The sequence below is a fragment of the Artemia franciscana genome, chromosome 11 (assembly GCF_032884065.1).
Source record: "Artemia franciscana chromosome 11, ASM3288406v1, whole genome shotgun sequence".
Lineage (NCBI taxonomy): Eukaryota > Metazoa > Arthropoda > Branchiopoda > Anostraca > Artemiidae > Artemia > Artemia franciscana.
Window position 1 is genome coordinate 22136633 of NC_088873.1, and position 26989 is coordinate 22163621.

Consider the following 26989-nt stretch of genomic DNA (forward strand, 5'->3'; position numbering starts at 1 on the left):
CTTCGTTTGCTTCTAAACTTTTTTAACTGTGAAAAAGCACCTTGAATCTTGGCTATTCTACTTTCAACATCTTCACTGCTCCCACCGTCTTTACTAACCATACTACCAAGTTAAGTGAAGCAATCCACCTGATCAATCTTTTCGTTACCCAACGTCACATTTTCATCTTCACTTATTCCTAGCCTTAGTGACTTAATCTTCTTAACATTAATTTTCAAACCTATTCTAGCACCCTGAACACGCAAAGACCTCTAAAAGTTCATTCATTTTGCTCAAACTTTCAATTAGGTTGCTTAAATCATCAGCATATAGTAAGTCCAGGATAGTTTTTCCTCCCCATTTGATACAGTGGCCTCCAATTGCCTTTCCTGCTCCCCTTAAGGTAAAATCCATCAAAATGATCCATTTAAAGGGGTCCCTGCTTAACTCCTGATTTAATATCAAACCAAATGCTAACCTCATTTCCAACCTTAATCACAGCAGTGTTATTCTCGTACATAGCACTAATCACTCTAATGTATTTGTCTGATATACCATACAAGGATAAGAACTTTACTAAAGCTCTTCTATCAACAGAATCGAACGCTTGCTCATAATCTATAGAACTGAGGACTAATGAGGAGTAAAGGTGTTAGATAACTCAGGCACTCCTCAATTATCGACCTAAGAGTGAAATTTTGGTCGACATATCCTCTACCTTTTCTACAACCTCACTGCTCTTCTCTTGTAACTGTGTCTACAGCATCTCTTAGTCTAAAAAGTATCACATTACTATGTAATTTACTAACTACAAAGACCAGACTAATGCCTCGATAATTACCACACTCACTCTATCACCTTTTTTATACAGCGGTTCAATTAAGGTTTTTTTTAAAATCGCTAGGTACTTCCCCTTTTTCAAAAATCACATTCATAGTATTCAGTGACTAATTTCTACCTCAGAACCACCATATTTATTGATTTTTTATTGTTGTTCAAAACGATACATTGCGACTTGGTGTATAAGAGAAGAAAAACGTAAAGGAATACATGCATCTATTTTTCCTCTTTTTTTACATCTTCAGCCACTTTTAGAAGAAAGACAATCTACACTGAAAAATATATTTTACATGAAAAAATATATTGTCCTGACATTAGAATATGCCTTTTTATTTCTCTTATCATCGTTTTGACTCTGTTTCAGATTTTCACTGGGAAGAATGGGTGCTTCTCCCCACCTCCACTACCCGTTGCCTTTGACCACGTTCGAGTATACTGTAGGATGGCTTATTTCAGAAATCTACATTGGCAAAGTGAAAATAAGTTATGAAGGTAACTTCATAGACTTCCGACTATCATATAAGTCTACAATATGAAGGTAACTTGTCTCCTTCTTGACTTCCTCTCGTGTGTCATGAGGAAAGCTACGAAACGCGTGTTTCGGTTCTAGCTAATAAAATTGAGTTCAATATACTAAATATTTTCGTCAAAATTTAGTAAATAAAGAAAATTGTAGGAGGAGCAACTATGTCGGTGGTGTCAGGGCTCTGTGAAGTGTTGCAGCAAATGTGAACCATTCACTAGATCTGTGAAGCAGCATCTATGACTATATGCCAAGAAAAAAAGTTTATGTTTCGTTTCATATTTGCTCAGGAATTAGCAAACCCAGGAAAATTTTTGCACAAAGGAACAATGTAAAGACTAGATGTTGAGAATAATAATTTTAACCGACTTGTGAATCCAGAAAGCTTATGTTTTGCTTAGCTATGTGGACTGTTCTCAGATTTTTCTGTTTATGGAAGTGAGGGCTATCAAAACCTATCAAATTTTGTCGATATTGTAATGTCTTGTTTTGAGTCATTGCGAAAGTCAAACAATTCAATTTGCATATTTTTCTGCCGAGGTACCTCATTTTAAAAACCTTTCATTAGGGATACACCAACAAATTGCAAGCTATCAGATTCAAACAAAAAGAATTCTATACTTTTTAGAATATAAAAGAAATTTAGGGATAATTTTTCAATTGACGTGTCATTAAAAACAAATCAGATGTTGCTTGTAAGAAAGTAAAGAGCGACGTTGAGCATAAAACAGAAATTACAATAAATGCGAGGGCGCATAAATTCCTGAAAAATAATGGGGCTGCCGCTCTCTCAGCCTCCTTCTCTTTACAAAACAGTTTTCCTTTTACTGAAGCAACAACAGCTTACTAAAAGCGTATTAGAATAGGACATATATAGCCAGTTGTGAATTATCAGTATTTTGTTTTCCATATCTTTAACACATTTGAACTGGAATTAGTGCTGTCTCTAACGAGTGCACGTTAAAAATTGTATTTTGTTTTCTTTAAAGGACAAGTTATACCTTAGCGTACATAAATAGGGGATGAGAAAGGCCTCAATCTTAGGGTAAACTCTGTATGATGTAAGTTTTAACGTTGCTACCTTCCAACCTTTGTTTTATTTAATTTCTACCTCTTGCATTGTATTTATAACTAATGAAGTATTGAGTGAAGAATAAATTGCACATGGAGGCACTGACCGCACGAAAGTTTCCTCTGGAACGCATCTCTGCGCAAGTAAACACACAGATGTAACCTTCCACTTTTCAGTTGAGATATTTCCACAATAAGAGGAGAACTACCACCCCCTCTTACGGTTAAACAAATTCCTAAGTAATATCTGAATTTCCCATGCCAGATGAAACAGAAAAACGCCTGGTCTGCTGTAAGAACAAGAGAAGAGAGCTACCGTCCTTAGCAGACCCTTAGCCACCACCCGCCCGAATATACTTCAGTAAATGAAAGGAGGTAAGAGGACCCTTATATAGATTTGAAGAGCCTCTTACAGAAAAGTGGCCTTTCGTCATAGATATATCCTATTAGTGTCTCTAATAGTAAGTATTCAAGCTGTGCAGTACTGTAGCAGAACCAATTAAATTTTAAATGACCACCTCAGTCAAACGAAGTTTCCTATGCAATAGCCGTCCATTTGGTATGGACTGCATGTGCGTTTAAAGAAGACTGCACCACAACGCGGCAGTATGTCTTCTGAAACTGGGAGGTTAAACAAATAGATTTTTGAAAGCTTTTTTTAAAGTTATGTTCTCCCAATTATTTTTAATTTCTTAGGGTAAAACAGAATAATAAATCAAAATGCGGAACATTAGCGCTCTAGGCGATCTCAAACTCAAATATTGTTTTTCTGAACAGCAGGAAATATTTTTCTTTTGATATCGATTCCAAAGTTGTACGTTTTATTGAGTTTAGGCTCACCTCTTGAGATAAATCTCTGAGGAAACATTTGACGAAATCTGTAAAGGGAAACCTCCTGTTTAAAATATTTTTAATTCAAGTAGTTTCTAATTCGTAGTTCTGAAGACAATAGCAGTGATCTATTGACAAATTTCTAAATAATGTAGTAAATGCATTTATTTTAAAGCTAGAAATGAAGCGATGTTTTTTTTTTAGTGAAAGTTGGACACTTCAATCCCCAATAGGATGTCTCCTCCCCTAAATCTTTAATGTTTATAAATTTTTCTTTTCGGTAGAATAAGTTAGAAAACAAACGGAGAGCAAAAGTTTAAAAAAAAAAACAACTCTTGTTTAAGGAACCTTAAAGTAGGTACGCCTGTTACAACAAAATTGAAAATCAATTTCATCTCAGCATCCAAGGCTGAATAGAAAATATTACTGAAAAACTACCCTGTAGTGGCAAAGTGGATTAATCTCTGATTGGTAATACCAGGCCTGGGGTTCGCAGCGTTAAGCCACCTGAGGTTGACACATAAAGTTAATATAACATCATCATAACTAGTATCGTAACATCATCATAAACTAATATAAAAAAAAAACTAATATAAACATAATAATAAAACAAGAAAGACGGATAATTAGAATAAAACAAAGAAAAAGACGATTTCGTCGAAGACAGAAATAACCTTATTGGGTGAAGATAATTTGAACATATGGTAAACAATAATAAAGTTCTGGATTATTTCTGGGACCAAAAGTCCCTCCTGTGAACGTGCCTGCCCAGAAAATTATGAACAGAATTATCGATAAACTGAGTTTATATCTGTCGGCTATTGGTAATACAGACAAATACGTTTCTTTGGCGACTGTAAAATAGTTAGAAATGCTTATTACCTATTGTATTTTCTTAAATCTTCAGACAACACCACATTGTTGTCTACCATGAGCAATAAAATCTCAAAACATTAAAGTTTTTAATGGAGAAATATCCGGTGTGAAAAGCAATCAAGGTAAAAATTTAACAATTAAAAATGCCGTTTCATTTCATAAGACGAAATCAAACAAAAAACGCAAAAAACGGACATATTTTATACAAGAATAAGATCCCGCTTCCTCGGCTTTGCGTTGCCTCCATCTGCTCATTAGTGCCTTAGGCCCTCATAAATATAACCTGACGCCCGTTGACCCTTGCAAATTTAGCCTAGCATCACCTCTCTCTGCTCGCTTTGTTTGATAGAGCCGGCAGTTACTGCTATGGCCCTCGGAAATATTGCCTGATGTCACCTCCCTCTGCTCACTAGGGCCGTCAGAACTCGTGAATAGTTTCCTTCTGATTGCTTCACTCACTATGGTTGGCTGCTTTTTCCGTCAAACAACACCGATGTATACCATCACAAAGAGCAGAATCAAGCCTTCAGGCTTCGCATGCTTGTAATCAAGGCGTCCTATTTTCGTGTTCTATTTTGTTTTCTATTTTTAATTAGGTTTCTTATACTTCATTTTTATTCTCATTGCTATAAAGTTATCCTGAAAGTTCACGTTTTTGACAAGAATAGTCCTGCCGTAAATTCAACGGAAAGTCGAATCATAGAAACTTTAAATTTCACGGGTCCGGCTTATTCCCCTCGACCCCACAGAAAATTCCCAACCGGAAGTCCTCTCCCCGAAAAAAACTCCCTATGAAAATCCCCCCCCAAAATGTAAAACTGAGCAGCCAAAGGAAAATTAAGACAAACAAAAAGAATAAAGAAAAGTGTAGAATATAGCGGAAAATATCAATAAATTTAAATCCAAAGATGACATAACCCCCACAGTCCATGGGATAAGTGCCACAAATAGAGCGAGCTGTCAATTCCTTACAGTTATATTCTATAGTGGAAAGAAAGGTTGGTATGTTTCATCTGGGGAGTCCCGTGGCGTGAGACTTTCAGAGACTATTTTCTTGTTAAAAATATCATCAACATTCTGATGTGGGGAGGGAGGGGGGCAAGGGGCCAAGAAATGAGCTGCAAACACTTTTTCCTGATCAATTTGAAACTCACAGCCGTAAGTCCATGGGACAAGGGTACTATTGTAAAAAAATTACTCAAATTACTCAAAGAAAATTTTCCCTCCTCTAACAAAAGGAGCTAAAAAAAAAGTGCCCAATTTTTTCTATTAACCAGAAAATTTTATGAAAGTTTGGGCTAAAGGAACCCCAATGCAGAAGAAAAATAAGTAAAAAGTATTGCGTCCCCTCAAATTGCAGCCTAAAAAGGACTAGAAAAGTACCGAAGACTTTTTCCCACCCACTTTAAAAGGAAGGGGTTATTTTAGAAACTTGTGAGGGAGATCATTCTATTGAAAACCAAAGTTTTCATGTACGTTTTAAAGACCAAATACTATTGGAAAGCAATCAGCCTCACTCTCGGTTCTTTTTCTGCTATCTGGCCCTCCTCTAACCACTATGATATCGAATCAAATATTGAGATATCTGTTTTGTTCAAAAACTTAGAAATGTCTACTAAATTTGCCTTTGGGGTTGATATTACCCACATAGCCTCAATTTTAAACTTTACCTTATCCTGCTATGACAACTCAGCCCCCAGAAACACGAAAAAAGAATTAAAGTGAAACAAAGTGTATACATAAATACTATAAAACATTGTACATTACATTTTCAGCCTATATTTTGGAATATTGTTAGAATATTCCAAAATTTCTTCTTCTCTTCATAATTTTATTTGTTATACTTTCTCTGCAACTGCTCAATTTTGCATACGGAGGGAATTTTCCAAAGGGGGAAGGGATTGTTGTTATTATAAATAATTCGTTACCATAAAACTGACTTACCATTTCTTTGAAATTTGGGTAATAGCACTGGTCAATTAATGGGAATGCTTCTTTGCCTAGTTGTTTTTGTAGCTTTAGTAGCTGAGAAAACACCCACGGCTTTTCCTGAAATGAATAAAACCATATAATACTCTACGTCAGAAGTTGTGTCACAAAAACATGAGTAGATCATAGAAATCAGCCAAGCTACAATTCTAGGACTAATTATACATTTGTTGGACCTCGTTTGATGGCAAAGCGTTAAAAACATGTTGGAACGTCTTTTTTAACTAAATGCATATTTTTTTTTTTTTTTTTTATCAGCAATGGGGAAAATAGCTCAACGCCACTTTAATACAAAAACAAAAGCCTTTTTTTCTTCTTTTTTTTTACAATACAGCTTTGAAGTCAAACATTTTCACCCAAGACGACTTTAGATACACACGTTTTCAATGTTATGGTATGAATGCATGCTATGATACAAACAGTTAATATCTGGTAGGTAGAAAGGGTATTGAGTGAGGGGGAGGGGTAAATAAGTAAACCTCTTAGTTTTTCTTCGCTAAATGGCAAGTAAAGGGACAATCAAATTCTGGTTGAATATCGAAATGTTTCTCATTTGTCTTTAACGAAAAAGAGGAAAGTAGAAGGTTTGAAAATTTGAAAAGTAAGAACAAGCTGAGAAAAGTATTTTTTATGACCATGGTCCCAGACCCCGAAATTTGATATGAACAAGCTGAGAACAAGAAAATTATTGAAGAAGAGAGACAATAATAAAGATTAAACTTTAGCTGTTTCTACTGTCAAATTGCGACAAAACGATATTATGAAAAAGTAGCAATTTGAGAAAACTTAAACAATTAGTTGCGTAATCATTGAGTTTTTAACCATGGCAATCCTAATTGTGTATTTACAGAAGGGTGTATTGTGCATTTGAAAGCCTTCAAACTCTTTCTGAACGCTTAAAAATTCCAATAATAACATGAAAAAAATTCTGCAACTCTAAATTAAATCAGGTTCTTTAGAACTGGAGAATAGCTCATGGGACTTCGCTACAATTATAAATAAGCAGAAATACATTCCTTCAACAAGAGCAGATAGAATAAATCGAACAATTAGGCTAATGTGCTAAGACTGAGCAAATAGGCTAATGGAATAAACGGAAGTATTTTAACACACATATTTACATTAACGTTTTCTTGTAAAATTGAAGGCACCCAACCCAGAAAAGAGGTCCTTGCCAATAAATGCGCTCTCTTGACATCAGCTATTATTATACCGTTATAAACCATTACTATTTGAATATGACACTTTTTGTCATATTAAATTACTTTTGACTCAGTTAAATTGACGGTATAGAAATTTGATGCCTAAATAAACGTTTGAAAGAACAATGGTAACTTTTTAAGCAATCTGTTTAGTTTTTTTTTCAGGTAATAATTTAATTGGCGAATCAATTAAAGATTCAACAATACATTTGAAAGAAATGCATTTAAAAAGAAGAAAGTATTGATGAAAATTTAGTGCATACCAGACTAAGAAAACCATTTTTAAAATATAAGGACACAGATTATGTACAGCTGGGATGACAACCCCCATGCCTTCTCAAGACCAGCACATAATTTGTACTTTAATGAAAAAATACGCATAAATTCCTTAAAGTCTTAATAATCTTCAATTTATTAAAGTTAATAAAGCTAAAACATTTAAAATGTTTTTTTTTCAATAAATTGCAAATTAATTTCTGGTCTACAGAAGGCATGGGAGTTGTCAGTTCTACTCATGTTAATTTCAGCTCGTTTTGAGTTCGACTGGGTTATTTATTGTAATTTCTGTTTGTTTTGGGTTTCATTTATGTATTGATGGTGATTTTGGTATTTCTACGCTTGGTAGATTATTTGATTTTATTTCTGCTCATTTTTGGTTTGATGAAGTTCTTACTTTTCTTTGAAAAACTTATTTTGTGGAAAAAGTTTTGTTTTTAATTAATCTCAAATAAACAGACATTAACTGAAATTTCAACACATTGTTCTCTACGTTCCGAGTTCAAACATGCAAATCTTACTTAGTTCTGAGCACGAATAGCGTGTGTCAGTGATAAAGTCCTGAAATGTCTGTTGCCATTCCAAGGCTCAGTACTTGATAAGATGAAATTTTCATCGTAGGCGGTTATTAAGGGTATATATATTCTTGATCCATCTCCAGATTAAAGCTCTACTTGTCATCATTTTGGCCCAGATTTTATAACTGCAGCTCGAATATCCACACTCTAAGATACTCTTGAGAAGTATTATTTTTCTGTTCATGAATGTAAGTGTTAAGGATTCTGTTCATAAATGTTCATGCTATGCTATTTAAAAAACATAAGTGCAAAAAATTTCATCCTAGGCATTTATTAAGGATGGAAATACTCTTGATCCAGCTCCAGATAAAAGCTCTACTTGTCATCATTTGGCCCAGATTTTATCAGTTCAGCTCGAATATCCGCACTCAAATATACTCTTGAGAAGTGTTATTTTTCTGTTCATGAATGTAAGTGTTAAGGATTCTGTTCACTGGTGTTTTAACAAATCTATATTAAGGTCATTTATAAATTGTTCTCTTTTGCTGTAAAAAAAAGATAAAAAATACGTAGCGAATAAATACAACTAAATTTGTTTCCAAAATTATTTGTCTTCATTAAAGTTTTCTTGGTTCTGTCTATACGATATGTGAGTTTTAAGCCGATTGTTGAAAAGAAGAAGTTTTTTTGTTCAATTGATTCAACCGAATTTTTCTTTCAAGACTAGTTGTCCTCACTGAGATCCCCTTTGTTCCAACCCCCACATGGAAGCCAATTAGAGAAAATAAGCTAGCCCAATTCCAAGTTCAACAGATCGATACAAACCAATTTCATTACAAAATGTTTTGTCATTAGAGGTTGGTTTTAAACGGTCTATATGGGAACTAAGCTACAACTACAAGCCAATTGGAGAATAAAGTGCGCTCATTTCCCGCATCGCAGATCAATGCAACTTAAATCCCGATGTAATTATTTTGTCTTTATTGAGGAAGCCTTGTTTCTGTCTTCATGTCCTCTAGTTTTTAAGCCCATCAGAGAAATAGTGCTTTTTTGGATTTTTTTGTGTCATGAATTGATAATGCCTGTTTCATTGCCGTGTTAAACATTCAAAGATTTTTATTTATTTTACTATACTTTTTAAAAGCAAACTAAAGAGCACAATTTTCTATTTTCTATCCTTTGATGATTAAAAGAGAGGAGCATCAATCTTGGCATAAGTCCAACGTAGTTTTGTGCAGAATCTTATAAATTTATCAAGCAAAAACAATACGTATGCCAAATTTTCACCCTATGAATCTGTCAAGCTAAAAAAAAATAAGCAAAAGAAATAACAATTCACCTGTTCCCCCTAGTATTTTGCCCAAATTTGAGAAAAAAGTTGTTTTCCTGTATAGTTGCTAGGAATAGCTGCCAGAAATACAAAAATAGAAAATACAACTACAGTTCCTATTTGCCATAAGGCTGCAGTAGGTAATGTAGCCTGCACCATGCTCTATGCTAGAATTTAGGGTCAAGCAGCATTTCTGTACCATTTATTTCCTTTGTTTTTTTTTTACTTTTTAACATAGCTGAATGAAAAACATACAGAAAAACTATCAAGCTAGAAGTCGATTTCACTGGCATTTTATAAACATTCAAAAAAAGCACAGATCGCGCAAATTAACATTTTATAATTTGGTTTACCAAAAGCTACAAAAATGACCAGAAAAAAGAATCAGTCAACTATGCAGAATAAATTAGGAAAAATTGATAAATCTTTTAAAAATAACAAGGTGCATCATTTCACAAAACTTGGTGTGTCCACATTATGTTATCAGGAATCCACTGAATGCTATAATAATAAAAAAAAAATTCTCAAGAATTTCCGATCACTCCCATAAGACTATAGAACAGCGCTATAGATCACCAGGCTTAATCACCTTGTAAATAGCCGTGTATAGTTACAATTTCAGGCGAAACCACTGTATGTCTTTCGAGTGAACCAAAGGCCTGAATTTTCGTTGTGTTGTACAGAAAGTCAGAATTGGTCTTTTGTCGACAAGTCGACATTTCAACGAGAACTTTTCAACGGTAGAGCCAAAAGTCAGAAATTATCTTATGGTAACAAAAGAGCCAGGATTTTCTGTATCTGATGCCATGCTATTCCTTGTGGGAACTCTAAAGACTAAGATTTTCCCTAAATATATAGGGAGGAAAAGAATACCAAAAAAACTATTCATTCTACAATTTGAAGAAGGCATATACTAAACAGCACATATTTGCAAATATCTGAACCTAGGTTGAAAAACATTAAAAATTATAGATCAGACAGACTTTGGCCGGGCTAGTAGTAGTAGTAAATGTATCCTGTAAGTTCATACGATTCAGTAGCCTAGAAATCCCATCCATACTTCTATAGGATCTATCATATTTCAAAATCCTGGCGGAATAAGAGACACTAGTGATTTGAACTACCATAAAATCCTAGGAAATTTTCTAACGATATAAGTATTATTACCTAAGATTTATATGACGATCGGATTTAGCAGGTATTTAGCAGGTATTGCACAACTATATCCACAAAAGTATACCATTGGGTTATCCGCTCCATGCAAACCCTAAATTAGCATTTAAAAACTCCTATTGGGATTCCCAAATTTGTATTAACGACTTTTACTGAGGTCATTCCAAGGACGAAGTCACGAATTAATGTTTTTGTAGCTTGCCAGGTGTTTTTATCAATTGTACTGCATTTACATAACAAAAGCATGTGTCATTAACCATAGTTCGCCAACTACATTTGGTATTTTTGTTAGCTTGGATTCAAAGCTTAAATTATTGCGGATATTCTACCTCACTACACCCTTATGGGCTGAAAGGCTACCACGAATGATGTACTATGGCTCATAATTCCTCTTCCACGCTAGTATGAAGTAGAAAGAGGAAACGAGAAAACAAAAATCAAAGCTCGACAACAGTATGAACTAGCCGATTTTGGTGATTTTGCAAAGGCACGCACCGATTCCATGTAGATTTTTTAAAGTAAGAATAATGCTCGAAAAATGTTAAAATGAGGGCACCGTTCTCACTAATATCTTCATAAATTGCATTGTATATCATTTCGAAAACAACTCTATTGAAAAAACTGGGAGGGATCTATCTGTATTATTGATAATTGACAACTAAAGTCCAATATAACTTATAAATATTGTTAAACCTAATCTATGTATGAACTACCCGTTGATAAATATGGAACTCTTATATCGGTAAAAGGATATTTGCTTAGAATTCTAATATTATATTTTATTGTACCTAAAAGAAGGTTAATTTTTCTGAAAAAAAGAACTAAATATAGGGATTAGACTAGAAGAAACATGTAGCTGGAAACACCATGTTAATGAATTAATTTACCATGAAAAGGCTTCTATGAACACAATTATGGATCAAAGGAAATTTAGTTAGGAATTTCTACCGATTCGAACATTTCTGCGAAATATGGTCACGAAACCCAAGGCTATTGGACCAATTCCTCTGTTATATTTTTTAAAAAAGTTCAATTTCCATCCAACAATCCACGCTTAACGCTGCCATGAAGGGGCCATAGTTGAGTTTCACGCTCTTTGGGTTATTGTTGTCAAATTAACGCAAGAGAGATTCCATTTAGAAGCTTATTTAATAAATATTATCTGGGTTAATCGTCCCTTATCCTTTCAGATAAAAATCCTCCCTAATGATGTGCACCAGTGCAAAGATCTTTTGGGCCCTCAGAAACATCCGCCAGTTTAGATAATCAAATAAGAATTATCTTTAAGGGACAACAAACAAAAAGCGGGCAAGTCTGATTGCTGATCCGAAAATATTAAGTTACTGTAGTTCATTTAAAAGCCCAATTGACAAAAAGTTTTTTTCTTAGCACATTTATCCTATTTGATGGGTCAAAGAACTCGCTCATAATAGTACACTTTCTTCAAGAATGCCTGAACAACATAGAAAATCTATATGATGTTTACGGGGAATAAATCTTTCACTTCCCGGTATCTTATACAGCACACCGCCAGGCACAATTTGAAAACTAGCATCATCAGACCAGTCTTTTGTTAAAAAAACAACAACAAATAAATGAAAAGGTTTGACGATGGACGAGATGGATAAGTTTTGATGGTGGCAACTAGTTCAGTTGTTTGAGGTAGTTACAAGTGTAGTAGAACTTGGGTGGCAATGTAAAAATTGGAAATTTTAGCACATAAACTTGAAATAAGCCTACAGCTACCATTACTGAAGATTTTGTTTCCTGTATGATACATTTCAAGTGTGGTGGAGGAGGCGTGGTCGTAGCTGTTTAGGCAACTTTCTGCTGCAGTGAACCTCTAGTAGTAGTAATAGCAAACAGAAATAATTCTCCATTGTTTTCCCCTTTACCCTTACGTTAGGAGATTTGGACCATAAGCACTTACAAACCAAAAAATTAAAAAACTTTAGGCTATCAGAAAAAATCCCCGAAGTTGAGCAATTAATTCTAAAAAAACGTAATTGTAGGACATTCTACAATTAGTTACAAAATATGACATCTACCCTATGTTTCATGGAGTAGGCTACATTTCCGTCATTGGCCCCCCTTAATCGGTCGCATATAAATTGCAAAAAAAAAGGAACGACAAAATACATATATAGTGCTCAGAACACGGATATACTCTCAATATGTAGAGTACATTCTACAGTGTAACTCCTGTGTGTTATGATTGTCACTGAGCCCTCAATTTTAGATACAAATTAAATATAAAAAAAAAGTTTTTTAACTGAAAGTAAGGAGCGATATTAAAACTTAAAACAAACAAAAATACTCAGTATATGCAAGGGGGCTGTTCCCTCCGCAAAGCCCCGCTCTTAACGCTAAAGTTTGACTCTTTCTCTCAACTCTACTTTTTAAAAGAGTCAAAAATTTTAGCGTAAAGAGCGAGGCGTTGAAGAGGGAACAGCCCCTTTCATATACGGAGTAAATTCTGTTCGTTTTAAGTTTTAATGTCACTCCTTACTTTCAGTTAAATTTTTTTTTAATTTCTGAACGTTTTTGAATTAATGCATTTTTTGATTTTGGCTCAGCATATGAATAATTAAAACAAAATTTGAATATTAATTTATTCTTGGCTAAATGGCTTTCTTATAGTTTTGATCAGACGATTTAGAGAAAAAAGGAGAGGGGGAGTAGGCCTAGTTACCCTTCAATTTTTTGGTTACTTAAAAAGGCAACTAGAACTTAAATTTTTTGCGAACGGTTTTTATTAGTTAAAATATACGTAACTTGTGAATTAACTTACGTAACGACCACTATGTTCGTATGTTTTTAATATGTATATGAGGGGGTTCGCCCCCTCGACAATACCTCGCTCTTTACACTAAAGCTTAAATTTTGCCCCAATCCTTTAAGAATGACCCTTGAATCAAAAAAGGCTGTAGAATAAATAGTTGAAATTAATAAAATTAATTTAGCGTAAAGAGGGAGGCATAAGGAGGAGGTGAACCCCTCATATGCGTAATATTTTCAGTTCGTTTTAAGTTTTAATGCTGTTCCAACTTTCAATTGAAAAAACTTTTTCATATTTATTTTTCCATTGTTAAAAAAATGCTAAAAAATCCTGCGCCCCCTTCATGGAAATTCTCTTCCCCCATGATAAATTCCTCCATGGAAAGTTCCCCCCGCATAACCCCCACCCTCAACTATAAAAAACCCCTGAAACCGTTTGTACAGTTCCCAATAGCCATTACTATATGTACACACTGGTCAAAATTCGTAAATTGCAGCCCCTCCCACGGGGACTGTAGGGGAGTAAGTCGTCCCCAAAGACATAGTTATTAGGTTTTTCGGCTATGCTGAATAGAATGGCTATCTTAGAATTTTGAACCGGTGACTTTGGGAAAAAATGAGCGTGGGAGGGGGCCTAGGTGCCCTCCAATTTTATGTCACTTAAAATGGACGCTAGAACTTTTAATTTACGTTAGGATGAGCCCTCTTGCGTAATTCTAGGACCACTGGGTCGATAAGATCACCCCTGAGAAAGAAAAAAAAAATAAACACGTCTCCGTGATTTCTTTTCTGACAAAAATACAAAATTCCACATTTTTGTAGATAGGAGGTTGAAACTTCTACTGTAGTGTTCTCTGATACGCTGAATCTGATGGTTTAATTTTCGTTTGGATTCTATGACATTTAAGGGGTGTTTCCTCCTATATTCTAAAATAAGACAAATTTTCTTAGGCTCGTAACTTTTGATGGGCGAGACTAAACTTGATTTATAAAAAATATATAAACTTAAATATTTAAAATCAGCATTAAAATGCGATTCTTTTGATGTAACTATTTGTATTAAAATTCCGTTTTTTAGAGTTTCGGTTAATATTGAGCCGGGTCGCTCCTTACTACAGTTTGTTACCACGAACTGTTTGATGAAACAAAAAAATGCACAATGTCTGACCGTCACATAAATCTTATTTCTTGGGTTCTGGAGACCATAATAATTATACCATTGGAAGATTTCCTAAGATTTTATGATAATTCAAATCGCTGTCTTTTTTTACTTAATTTCCGACCGTTTTAGATCATGCTAGGACCCCCCCTCCGTGTAAAGTTTATCCAGGAAAACTTCCTCCCTCCTCACAGAAAATTCTTCCCGTGAAAAATCCCCTCTTGAAGAAAATTCCCACTCCCTCAAAAATCAACATATTTCCCAATAACAAACATTATACGTAAACAACAGACGAATTTCATAACTTAGAGCGCTTTCTTTAGGGGTTGTGGTGGAGGGAACCATGTCATCCCCAGAGACATGGTTATTGAACTTCTCATCTATGCTGAATCAACTGGCTATTGAAAATTTTTCATTGGATGTCTTTGGGGAGATAAAGGCGTATGATAGGGGCTAGTTGTCCTCCAATCTTTTTGGCCACTTAAAAGGGAACTAGAACTTTAAAATTCCGTTCGAAAAGGCTCCCTCTCTATCTTCTGGGATTACTTGTTCTATACAATCACCATTGGAAAAAAGACAAATAAGCATAAATCAGCGATGTTACTTCTACCAAAATATACACAATTCAATATTTTTGAAGATTTGAGCTTGAAACCCCCACAGTAAGGTTCCCTAATATGCTGAATTTGATGGCTTGGTTTTTGTTAAGAAGACATTTGACTTTTTAGGGGGCTTTCTCCTCTTTTTCAAAATCAGGCAACTTTTCTCAGGGTCATAGCTTTCGATGGGCAACATTAACCTTGTTGAATTTCATATATTTGGAATCAGCATAAAAAGCCAATTCTTTTGATATATTAAATTATTTTCAAAATTCCCTTTCAAGCTTCTGTTACTGTAGCACCAAGAGTATTCATTATTAAGTATTTATAATACTTCCTCAATGATCAAACATACCAGTGCCCTGGTGCAATCGTCGATTTGGTGCCCATACAATTCTACAAACGGACGATAGCATCAACTGAGGATTCTGTACCCATAGGAGGATCGGAGTTCGTCATGTTCACCGGCTCCTAAGCGCATTTGTGACTTGCAACTTTACCTACACGACTTCCTTAGTGACAATCTGGTCTGTGTGTGGAAAGAACTTTCCAAACTTTCCAGTGGAAAGAACCTCTAGTGGAATGAGTGATCTTAATTACTGATTAGCACTGAAAATCGTTACAAGCAGGTTGGCCATATGTATATGAAGACTATTCCTCTCAAAATGGCATTTTCACTGACTTCTAGGTGTATTTGTATCAAAATTCCTATTTCAGAAGAACTTAATTTCAGCCTTGTCGTAGAGAGCCTAGCTTCTACCGAATACATTAATACATAGAGGATACATAGAGAACATAGAGAAAATACATACAGAAATTAACCAAATAAAATAAAGGTAGAAATATACAAGAAAAACATTAACATACAAAATACAAAATATTTTCTGCGTTCAAGTTTATGACGAAATGATAAACCCTCCAAAAAATTACTTAGCCAAGCAACTGATTTTCTTACTTAGCCAAGAAAAATAGATAGGTGAATAAAATAAACAAATAAAAAGTAAAGATAAAAGTTGTCAATTTTGGATTTCAAGCCACCCATGCATTATTCTTCGATTGACGTCAAACGCACGACCCGTTGGAGACCATATGGATTTAAAGATTACACTGAACATTCTTTAATTGCATTTGAAGTTCAATTTGCATATCTCAGCATGTGCAATATTGCAGAGTTATGCAACCTTCGTTTAGAACTAGGCTCACAGGGGTTAGATCAACGGTAAGAAAAGTCTTTTCCATCAACCACTTTCAATTTTTACTTGTTCTTTTTTTCTTAGCATGTTCCGTAAACCAGATACATCAAAATTGCCAGATGTACCGCTATTTCTTTGCTCAGTTCAGTAGCTATGTTATGTAGATAGTGGAACTTTGCTTGATGGAACCGAAAGACGCCTTTGATGGAGTGTCCCCATGAAAATGTCAATGCTGAATGAATGTCAAAAGACAAACAAACCTGCTTTTTATGTAAGCTTACTTCTTACTCCCATCCAGGTAGTCAGAGCCATACTCGAAGTAGTGCTACTTCTGGCCATAGTATATTGGAATCATAATATTGCTGCATAACAGGATCGATAAAAGACAGTAAGGTAAAAAGGTATAAAGGAGTATTGTTATTGATCATGAATGCAACGATAATTGCAATCTAGTAAAGAACAATTAAATATTAGGATCACCATCTAGTAGTGTTTAGAGTTAATCTCAAGCTGAAATTTAGGGGGGGGAGTAGATACTCTCTCCCTCGGAATTTACGACCTTCATAGACTTTAGGACGAGAATTTGAAAGGATCCTTCCAGTAACAATTGAATACAGAAATGGAAAATTCACAATTTGACAATCTAAAAGATGGATGGAGTAATTTTAAGAGAATAGTTTGCAAAGTGTTAGAAGGTATCTAATGAAAGAAAGTTATAAAAGGAGCTAAGACTATCAGCAAACGCTTTAAGCTTGGTAGAAAAGGTCTGCTCAAGAAGTTTTCTAGTGCTAAATTATGTGGAAGTCAGAGGGAATAGGGAAGTCATTAAGGTACGTATTAAGGAGGTATGAAATGGAGGCCATGAGGAAATCAGTCTTGACTAAGCTAAACTGAAAATGGACTAGTCCCAGTAAAAGAAAGAAACAGGGCCTCAATTAGTGATTTCATGACACAATCACTTGTAATCCATACCAGGTAAGTAAATTAAAGTGATTAGTGATATGTACGAGAACAGCATTACTGCAGTCAGGGAGGGAAGTGAAGTTAGTAGCTGGTTTTACGTTGAATCAGGTGATAGTCATGGTTATGTCCTATTCCCGTTTATATAAGATGATTCTGATGGACTTTGTCCTAAGGAAGACGGCAAAGGCTGTGAGAGAGCATGGAATCAAATGGTGGGTAAAGTTCTCCTGGACTGAGATTATACAGATAATGTGAATGGCCTAGATAAAAATGTCAGAAAAATGAATAAATTTTTGGAGGTTTTGAGAGCTCAAGGTGCACGAGTGGGTTTGAAAATCCGTGTTAAGTAAACAGTAAGTCGTAAGTCGTAAACAGTAAGTCGCTTAAAAAAGGAATAAATAAAGGCATTTGGACCAAGAAGAGCTTAACGTGCAATACAAAAAGTTGCATTAAAGATTACGAATGTTCGTTGCAAAAGTTTTATTTGGATATCGATTTTTCCTATTTCTGAATTAAACAAAATCTGAGGGAAAAGTTTGAAAAAAGATGTCCTTTTAGAATAGTAAAATTAAGTTGAAATTCACGAATGTAACCATCCTAAATTTTTTTTACATGTAAACTTGATTAGATATCTGTTTCTTTTTTTGATGCCTTAACGAATGAAAAACACACAATCCAAGATAAATTTCATTTTCTGTGAAGCGCAAAAACACTCTACCCTTTAGAGGGTTTTAAGTAGCGGCAGTCCCACTTTAATTTGCCGTAATTCCTGTTTGTTTTCAGTTGGACTTGATTATTCATTTTAGGGAAAATTCTAGATGGGGGACTTCTGCCTATCTAGGAAAGCAGTTGAGATAAATAAATTCAGGAATAGATTCAAAGCCTCAATGATCCACCAATAAGGTATTTTCAAGTAGCTACCTCCACTTCTCCCCCCTTCAAATACCAAAAAACTTTTGGTGACCTTTGACGATCTCTGTGTTCAAAAATTAAAATCTAGAAAAACAAATCTAAAGCTCAAATGCGGCACAAGGATAGTGTATGGAGCCTCATACATTTACTCAATCCTGACTTATAAGGTGTCAAAGATTTGTAAATCTATTTCTTACGTTCAAGAAAAAAGCCTCGACATGGCTTAAAATCCTGCTGAAACAACAAGAATTGCAGTTCCAAAAACAAGAAGCAATAGAAAGAGACTGAAAATCTGAAATTAAGGTAGAACTTTTTGCGTATAAATCTAGATAGGTATTTAACGGATAGCTAGGTATAGGACCTCTCATTTATTCAATCTGCAAAGCCCTAGAAATAAGAAAAATTAGCTTGAAAATACATTCCTGGGGCATATTCTAGGCCTTGAACTTATTCCTAAAAGTTTTATTCACCTGATTCAGCTACTTTTCACGATTGTAAGAAGACCCCGGACTAGAACTTTACCTTGATCTTAATTTCTGTTCGTTGTTGATTTCACTTATTCATACATTTTAAATTTTGTGATTTTAGGTGTTGTTTATTTATTTTAGTAACATCTGTTTTCAAGTTTGAAGCTCTGAATTCGTTTTCATTTCTACATGTTTTACCTTTCATTTAATCATTCATAACAATTTCTGTTCGTTTTAAGTTTGACTTATCATAAGACTTTATCTCTGGTATCTGCTCGTTTTACGTTGCAGTTAAATTAAAAAGAAACAAATTTTTTCAGCTGAAAGTAAGGAGAAACATTAGAACTTAAAAAGAACAGCAATTTTCAGTATATGAGGGGCTACCCCTTCCTCAACCCTCGCTCTGCATGGTAAAGGAGGTAACTGTAACAGTTCGTTCAAAAGAAGGACAACTTATTCTATATTTTCAAGAAAGACTTGGGAAGTGTTAGGAAACCTTAAGTTTTTTGAAGCAAAGCAATTACTAGTTACAGACCCCAGTGTGAAGAACGGGATCCAAAACCCTAATTTGCACATCCCCCCATTCTCAAATTTTGGACCATAATTCGATAAAAAGGGTGGCAGAACCAGCCTTCTTAAAAATTTGCACTTGACCCTCAATTTCAAAACAGCATTCTTGTAGAATTTTTAATTTTTGATAAAAAAAAAACCTACATAGTTTTTCTTTTTATTCTATACCATTTCTAAATATTTTTCATTTGTACTATGGTTTCAGGTAGAATGAAACCGTTACTTTTTATTAGTATAGTAATTTTGTCGATAGGTTTTGTGATCTATTAGCGTCTGGAAATGCAGGCATATGCAGATGTGAGCAGAGATTGACAGTCTAGACAGAATGGCTTTATTGAACAGGTCGAACTGCAGCTCCAGAAGCCCAATCTATATCTGCGTAGGAATGATCACTTAAAATATTTGCAGGTAATTACACAGTAAGGTGAACAATAACTGTCTGAACGATTCTACACAGGGTAGCTAACCACTTCTCGAACAAAAGTACTTCACCGTAGTGAAAGCAACTTTCAAACTTTCAGGAGTTGATATTTGAGTTTATTCCTAATAGTTTTTGGTCCTTTTTGTCCCTAGGCTATATAAAAAGTAAGCTTACTTTGGGGATTTGCTGACGTGGGTTATAAAGAAAACATTTGAATACCAGTTCAAATATCACATTCTGAATATCCCCGAATTCTTTATTCAACTAGATCATTTCTAAATATTAATCGAAAATTTGTTTGGAAAGTGGTTAGTAACCCTATACAGGTTTTTCGAAAAGTCATCATTTACCCTGCTCTATAACTACCTACAAAATAATTGTTTTTTCAATAAAGCAATTCATTCTAAATAATCTGTCTTCAGCTTACTCGTGCATAACCCTGCTTATTCAGAAGCTAATAACCCACAAATGGCTAAACCTATAGGCACAATTTGCATATTTATAAAAAGCTACACTCTCATTCTATCAAAAACTTTGGTACAAACGAAAAGTATTAGAAATTGCACAGAATAAAAGAAAAATTTTCATTGTCTTTTTTCTATGAAAAAAAAAAAAAATCACGAGAATACTGTTTTGAATTTGAGCGTCACGTTCAAGTTTCTAAGAATACTAATTCTGCCGCCATCTTTTTAGAATCATGGTCCAAAAAATTCAAGAATGACGAACAAGTTGATGAGAATGCTGGTTTTGTCGACATATTTTTTAGAATTATGGTTTAAAAACGCAAGAATGATGCATTCCGTTTTCAAAATGACCGCGAGAAGGGTGCGACGCGTTCACCACCCTGGAGACACATAACTAATTTTCTCTTACTAAAAATAACTTGTCATCGTCCTGAACCCGCGTGAATGCAATCCCTCCATCCCTGATTCTCACAAGAAAAATATTTTTCTAGATTCAGTTGTATTGGCATTCATCTTATTTTTTCCCTATTCTGTTCGTGAATTGATCCCTTAGGAAAATTGTTGAAGTGTGGATTTTCCAAGATAGTTTCAAGCTATTGCCAAAAAAAAACTTATTATGATGCCTTCTTGGTTACCCAAAATAAAAACATACAAGATAACTTTCTTTTTTTATTTGAGTAATTGCATTCTGAAGTTCCTAGAACACGGAAAAATTTGCACATATTTTGATACCTGTGTATGAGGCATCTAAAGAAAACAGTGAAAATATGTCAAATTTGTCTTGTTCTTTTGTGACCGCTATGATACATCCCTCCGAATTTCGCCTATGTTTTCTAATTGTGTTTTCGATATGTTTTGTTTGTTGAGTAAAAATTATAAATGTGAGAAGTACTCAGTGACGTAGCTAGGGGAGCAAGGGGGACGGCTGTTCCCAGGCGCAGCCTCTGAGGGGGCATTAAACTGATTTTGTTTTTGCTTGTATTGTGGTAGTGATAGGAGGGCGCAAAAATCGATATTGTCCCCGGGTGTGGAAAGCTCTAGCTGCGCCTCTGGCTGTAAATTAGTGAACACAGAAACAAAAATCTTGTTTTGTTTTGCCTTTCATTTCATAGCGTAAGCTAATAAATTAAAATAGTTGAAATTATTAACATCAATTAATGCATTTTTATTTGACACTTAAAAATCTCTCCTTTCCAATGACGTCAAACTTTTTGATTAAGATATAAAAAATAGCTTATTTGCTTGCAACATTTTTGGCAGGAATATGTGTATATCTTTTTTTAGTTTTCATTTATCTTTTCTTGGCTTCGTTTGACTGAGTTAAGCATCCGATTCAAATTTTGGAAGTCATGTAAGACACATAACTAATTTTCTCTTACTAAAAATAACTTGTCATCGTCCTGAACTCTTCTCTTGATTAAATTTTTTAAATTAACCTGATTGCTTAAAGGGTTGCTGTTATATAACTAAAACTACCTGAAGTAATCAGTTTTGATGCATAACTTGTTTGTAGTAACTGTGATTAGGACTCGGTATGGGTTGTACTGCAATGCTCGACATGAAATAACACAGTGAACTGTGGATCCAGGGTGGTGAGCGCGTCGCACCCTTCTCGCGGTCATTTTGAAAACGGAATGCATCATTCTTGAGTTTTTGGACCCTATTTCTAAAAAAATGTGTCGACAAAACCAGTATTCTTAGAAACATAAAAATCACTCTAAATTCAAAACAGCATTCTCATCAACTTGCTCGTCATTCTTGAATTTGTCCAATTAACTATGCATTTTGGGGATAACATGACCCCCCAGCCTCTGGAGAAAGGGCTACAAGTTATAAAATTTGCCCATTGTTTACGCATAGCATTTGTTGCTGGGAAGTATACAGACATTTTTTCGGGGATGGGGGTGAATTTTCTGTTGGGAGAATTTTCTACTGGGAGAATTTCATAGGAGAGGGATGTTTCACGGGGGTGAATTTTCCAGGGGAGATTTTCCTCAATGTATCTGTAGGATTTGTCCTACTATACGGCACAGTCACTTAACAAACCACCACCATGACTATGAGGAATCTGTATGTGACTCAAATCAAAGGATTCCGAAAGATAAGAGGAACTCCAGTGGTATGATTTTGTCAGCATCATCATTCTTCTGACCCGTACGAAGCAGATTCTAGTTTCCTTGCAAGTAACGCAGTGTGCACTGAGATGGTAAGGCCATCTCCTCCGAGTGTCAAGGGAGAAACCCCATGTCGCACTGCATACGATTTCAGCCCATTGGGTACGGCCACGCGGCCGTCCAAGAATGAGATGCCCAAATAGTCTACATCACTTCCTAAACAGGCCAGGAATAAGATTTGAAGATGTACTCGCGGCGAGTTTCCTGGAGGAGGATGGTCTCTGCTCTCTCGACGCTGGCACCCAGACGGCAGTAAATTAAGCAGGTGTGTGAGCGTGTATGTGTGAATGGAGATCTCGGCTCTTTCCTGTCGAGAAATGTTGATAATTTTATGATTCACCGTATTGTTTCCCTGTTTTGGAAGTTTTGAACATACTGCCGTTCCCCAAACAAATTCATGCGTAAGTGCGCGTAGTCGTCAGTTTCTTTGGATGAATACTAAGATAGGTTTCAGTAAACGATTATGATTACGTTACAAAATAGTGTTTCTTTAATCACCATTCTAGATGCTAACACTGTTGTATCTATGCAATTTGTTGTGTAATTATAGTGTTTCGAGATTAAATATTAACTACTCTATCGAAGAAAATAGATGATTCGTTCTTTTTATTACCAGACTATACCTGGCTTAATATATGCAAACACTTTTTTATTGTTGAAATGACGTACCCACTAAATGTTATTCTGATCGTACATGAGTCGGTAACTCTTTAGTTGAGTGCCTTTCACTTAAATTTAGACACATCAGCTTTTAAACTCACAGGTCAAATCTAAAGACACGTTAACAGTTGATTATGCTCACTTTGATTAGTCAATAAATCCAATCGCATTTTTTCTACACTTGATTAGATTAAAACCATTTTATTTTTTAAGAATGTAAAAAGCGTTGTTAAAACATAGAGGGACCAGACATTACCATACTTATAAAGTAGAGGAGTGGTAACACCATCCTATCCCCCTTTTACGTTTAACTTAACTTAAGTTGGAAATAACTTAAGCATAAGGAGTGACGAGTTTAGGAGATGGAAGCCTACCTCATATGTTTAACTTTTAATGTTGCTCGTTAGTTTTATTTGGTAAACCTTCTTTTTTAATAACTCCTGTTCGTGTATTCAAGACCATTCTGAAAATGACGGTACTGCCACCCCGCTTTTCTGCAATAAGGGGGAACTGCCTCCCTTGTAGAATCTGCATTGTTCTCTAGGTCAAACATATTCCTCCAAACGAAAGTTGAGAGGGAAGGGGTTAAATACCCATAAGAACTGATATAAAAAGTTTCTCATAAAAAGTAGAATTTTTTTCAAAAATAGACTTTTTGAGGCTTCAGTCGTCTCACGAAATATCCACTGAACACCCCTAATAGGTGGTCAGTAGCTATACAATATTGTTAAATCGTGACTATTACTGCAAAAACAGTTTATAATGACCGATTATTTTGTTTAAACTATATGTACTTAAGAACTACAGCGCCACAACCCAGCAGTTTTGTCTGAGAAAATCGAAGGACATGAAAACAAATTTTTTTTATTTTTCTAAACTGGTTGTCTATCTCAGAATTTTTTCTCTATAGATTTTAGACCCTGCCTGGCTAAACCTGTCGGAATAAGATGACAAAAATCAGCAGATCTTTATGGCAGAAGCTCTTGTTACTAAAAAAGGTCACTGTAATTTCTAATGTCACTTCGAAAGACCCCTCCCCTGACCGAAAGGGTCAGGGTATCAAAAGATAAAAAAGATAATTAACCATAATAACAAAAAGCATAAATTAACCATTAAAAACAGACACATAGTCCTGACCATCCTTCTCGGCAAAAAAACAAAACAAAAAACAAAAAAAAAACAACACGTAATATAGTATGTTTCATTATAGGGGGTTTCAAACCTCTAATAGAGGTTCTCGGACACGTTGGAAATAGTATTTTTCATGAACATCACCATCGTCTTTGGTAAATTTTTTTGTTACTCAAATATCGTTGTGAACTTCCGCCTTTTGGGGCTTCGATTTCCTAAACAGTTCGTGGTAACAAACCGTAAAAAGCAACCCGACTCAATACTAATCGAAACTCTAGAACACGGAATTTTGATAGCAATATATACATAAAAAAAAGATTTTTATTCCGATTTTAAATATATAAGCTTCATCAAGTTTAGTCTTATACATCAAAAGTTACGAACCTGAGAAAATTTGCCTATTTCGAAAAAAGGTGGAAACATGCCCTAAAAGTCATAGAATCTTAATGAAAATCCCACCATCAGATTAGCGAATCAAACAACCCTACTGTAGAGCTTTTAAGCTCCTATCGAAAAAGATGTTGAATTTTGTATTTTTTGCCAGAAGAAAGATGCGTGTTATTTTTTTTCAGGAGTGATCGTATCGACCCAGTGGTCCTAAAACGTCGCGAGAAGGCTCATTCTAACGGAAATTAAAAGTTCTAGTGCCTTTCTAAGTGACCAGAAAAATTGAAGGGCAACTAGGCCTCCTTTACGTTCAATTGTTTCCCAAAGTCAGCGGACCAAATTTTGAGATAACCATTTCATTCAGCATAGTAGAAAAATCTGATAACTATGTCTCTGAGGACTACTTAACCCCCCAGAGTCCCCAGTGGAGAGGGCTGCAAGTCATGGGCTTTGCACACTGTTTACATACAGTATTGGTTATTGTGAAATATACATACGTTTTCATGGGAGATTTTGTTCTGGTGGTGGGGGCAGAGTCGGGGGAGGGTACATGTGGGAGGATCTTTCCATGGAGGAATTTATCATGGGGGAAGAGAATTTCCATGAAGGGGGGCGCTGAATTTTCCAGTATTATTTAAAAAAAAATGAGAAATTAAATAAAAAACACATTTTTTAACTGAAAGTAAGGAGCAACATTAAAACTTAAAACGAACAAAATTATTACGTATTTTGCTTAAAAATTATTACGTATATGAGGCGGTTCGTTTGACTCTTTCTCACAACTCTAGTTTTTAAACAATAAAAAAACTTTAGCGCAAAGAGCGGGCCGTTGAGGAGGGGACAGCCCCTTTCATATACGGAATAATTTCTGTTCGTTTTAAGTTATAACGTCGCTCCTTACTTTCAGTTTAAAAAAACTTGTTTTTCTTTTAAATTTAATATCGACAAAGGTCAATCCTTTATTACCGTTTATTCAGTGAACGGTTTGGTCTCATATGTCTTACTTTTATCAGTCTTTGGAAGGCTTGTTTCATTTGCCACTCGGTTTAAATATGGAATATTTTTGATTAGTACATATTACATACACCTATAATACCATTCAATTTACCATCCAACCCTCTTTCAAACTAAAATGGTCGCCACCGCCTGATTGGGTCCCAACTCTCCTAACGCCTGAATGTAGCCCTAGGTTATGCAAAAAACGTTGCAGATTTATTTTGTGCGTGTGTATGTTTTTTTGTTGTTGTTTTTTTTTTTTTTTAATTGGCATTATGAGCCAAACTTTCATGAGAGATAAGCCCGCTATTAATAAATTATAGGCAGCGCAATAGCGCTGCCTAAGTAAAGAGCGATGAGGGCAAACTGTAATATTTATTTATTTTTGTTTAGACCAGGACACTTGGTATCGAAGGAGTTGTAGTGGAAACTTAAAAAAGGGCGAATTCGATTGGAAATTGAAGGGGTTAGTGCACATTTTCATAATCAAAAGTGATCAGAGGGCAACTAACCCTCCTCCCACTCCGACCACTTCCCCAAACACATCAAATCAAAATTTTGAGAGAGCCATTTTGATAAACGTAGTTGATAGACTTTTGAGAAGTATTGCTTAGTACTGATGTAGGCATAAAGTCAAAATTAAAAAAGTCGGACATATTTAAAGCGATAATACGACAGCCCTATGAGGGAGGTGAAAAAATAAAGCTTTTTAAATAGTATTACTTAGTATTTGTGCATGCATAAAGTCGAAATTAATAGAGGCGTATATATTTTAAGTGATGATACTTCAGCCCTGTGAGGGAAATGATACAATAAAGACTTTTGAAAAGTATTGCTTAGTATTGAGGTATGCATAGAGTCGAAATTAAATAAGTCGAATATATTTAAAGCGATAATACGACAGCCCTTCGAGGGAGGTGATAAAATAAAGCCTTTTGAATAGTTACTTAGTATTGGTGTATGCATAAAGTCGAAATTAATAAAGCCATATATATTTCAAGCAATAATGAATTTACCAACTAGCAGGGATTGTTCTATGCAGAATTGATTTTTATTAATTTCTTATGTTCAGTTACCAATTAAAAGACTCGGAATTTACCCTGTAGCTAAGTTTGCTGTAGTCAAAAGTGTTTTTATTAATTTTTTGATATTCGGCAAGCAAGTAAAAAACTCGGAATTTACCAACTACCGGAGTTTATTGTAGTGAAAATTACTTTTAATTTAACTTTTTATTAAAAACACTCGGAATTTGCCTACTACGTGAGTTAGTAGTATGCAAAAGTGCTTTTTTATTAATTTTTTGATACTCAGTCACCAATTAAAAGATTGAAAATTTACCAAATACCTTAGTTTGTTGTAGTCAAAAGTACTTTTATTAATTTTTTGGTACTCAAACAGCAACTAAAACACTCAGAATTTATCAACTCTCTCAATTTAGTGTAGTAAAAAACGCCCTTTATTAAATTTTTGATGCTGTCAGCAACTAAGACACTCGAAATTTATCTAC

At 34.9% G+C, this 26989-nt stretch overlaps 1 protein-coding gene across 4 annotated transcripts in view; it reads right to left on the bottom strand.

Annotated features, from left to right (window-relative positions):
- LOC136032962 (synapsin-like) overlaps positions 1-26989 on the bottom strand; it is a 194034-nt gene that overhangs the window by 104668 nt on the left and 62377 nt on the right. For all 4 annotated transcript variants that reach the window (XM_065713454.1, XM_065713455.1, XM_065713453.1 and 1 more), the window contains one exon: positions 6065-6169. In XM_065713454.1, the coding sequence (XP_065569526.1) occupies positions 6065-6169 (105 nt within the window). The remainder of the gene's footprint in view (positions 1-6064; positions 6170-26989) is intronic.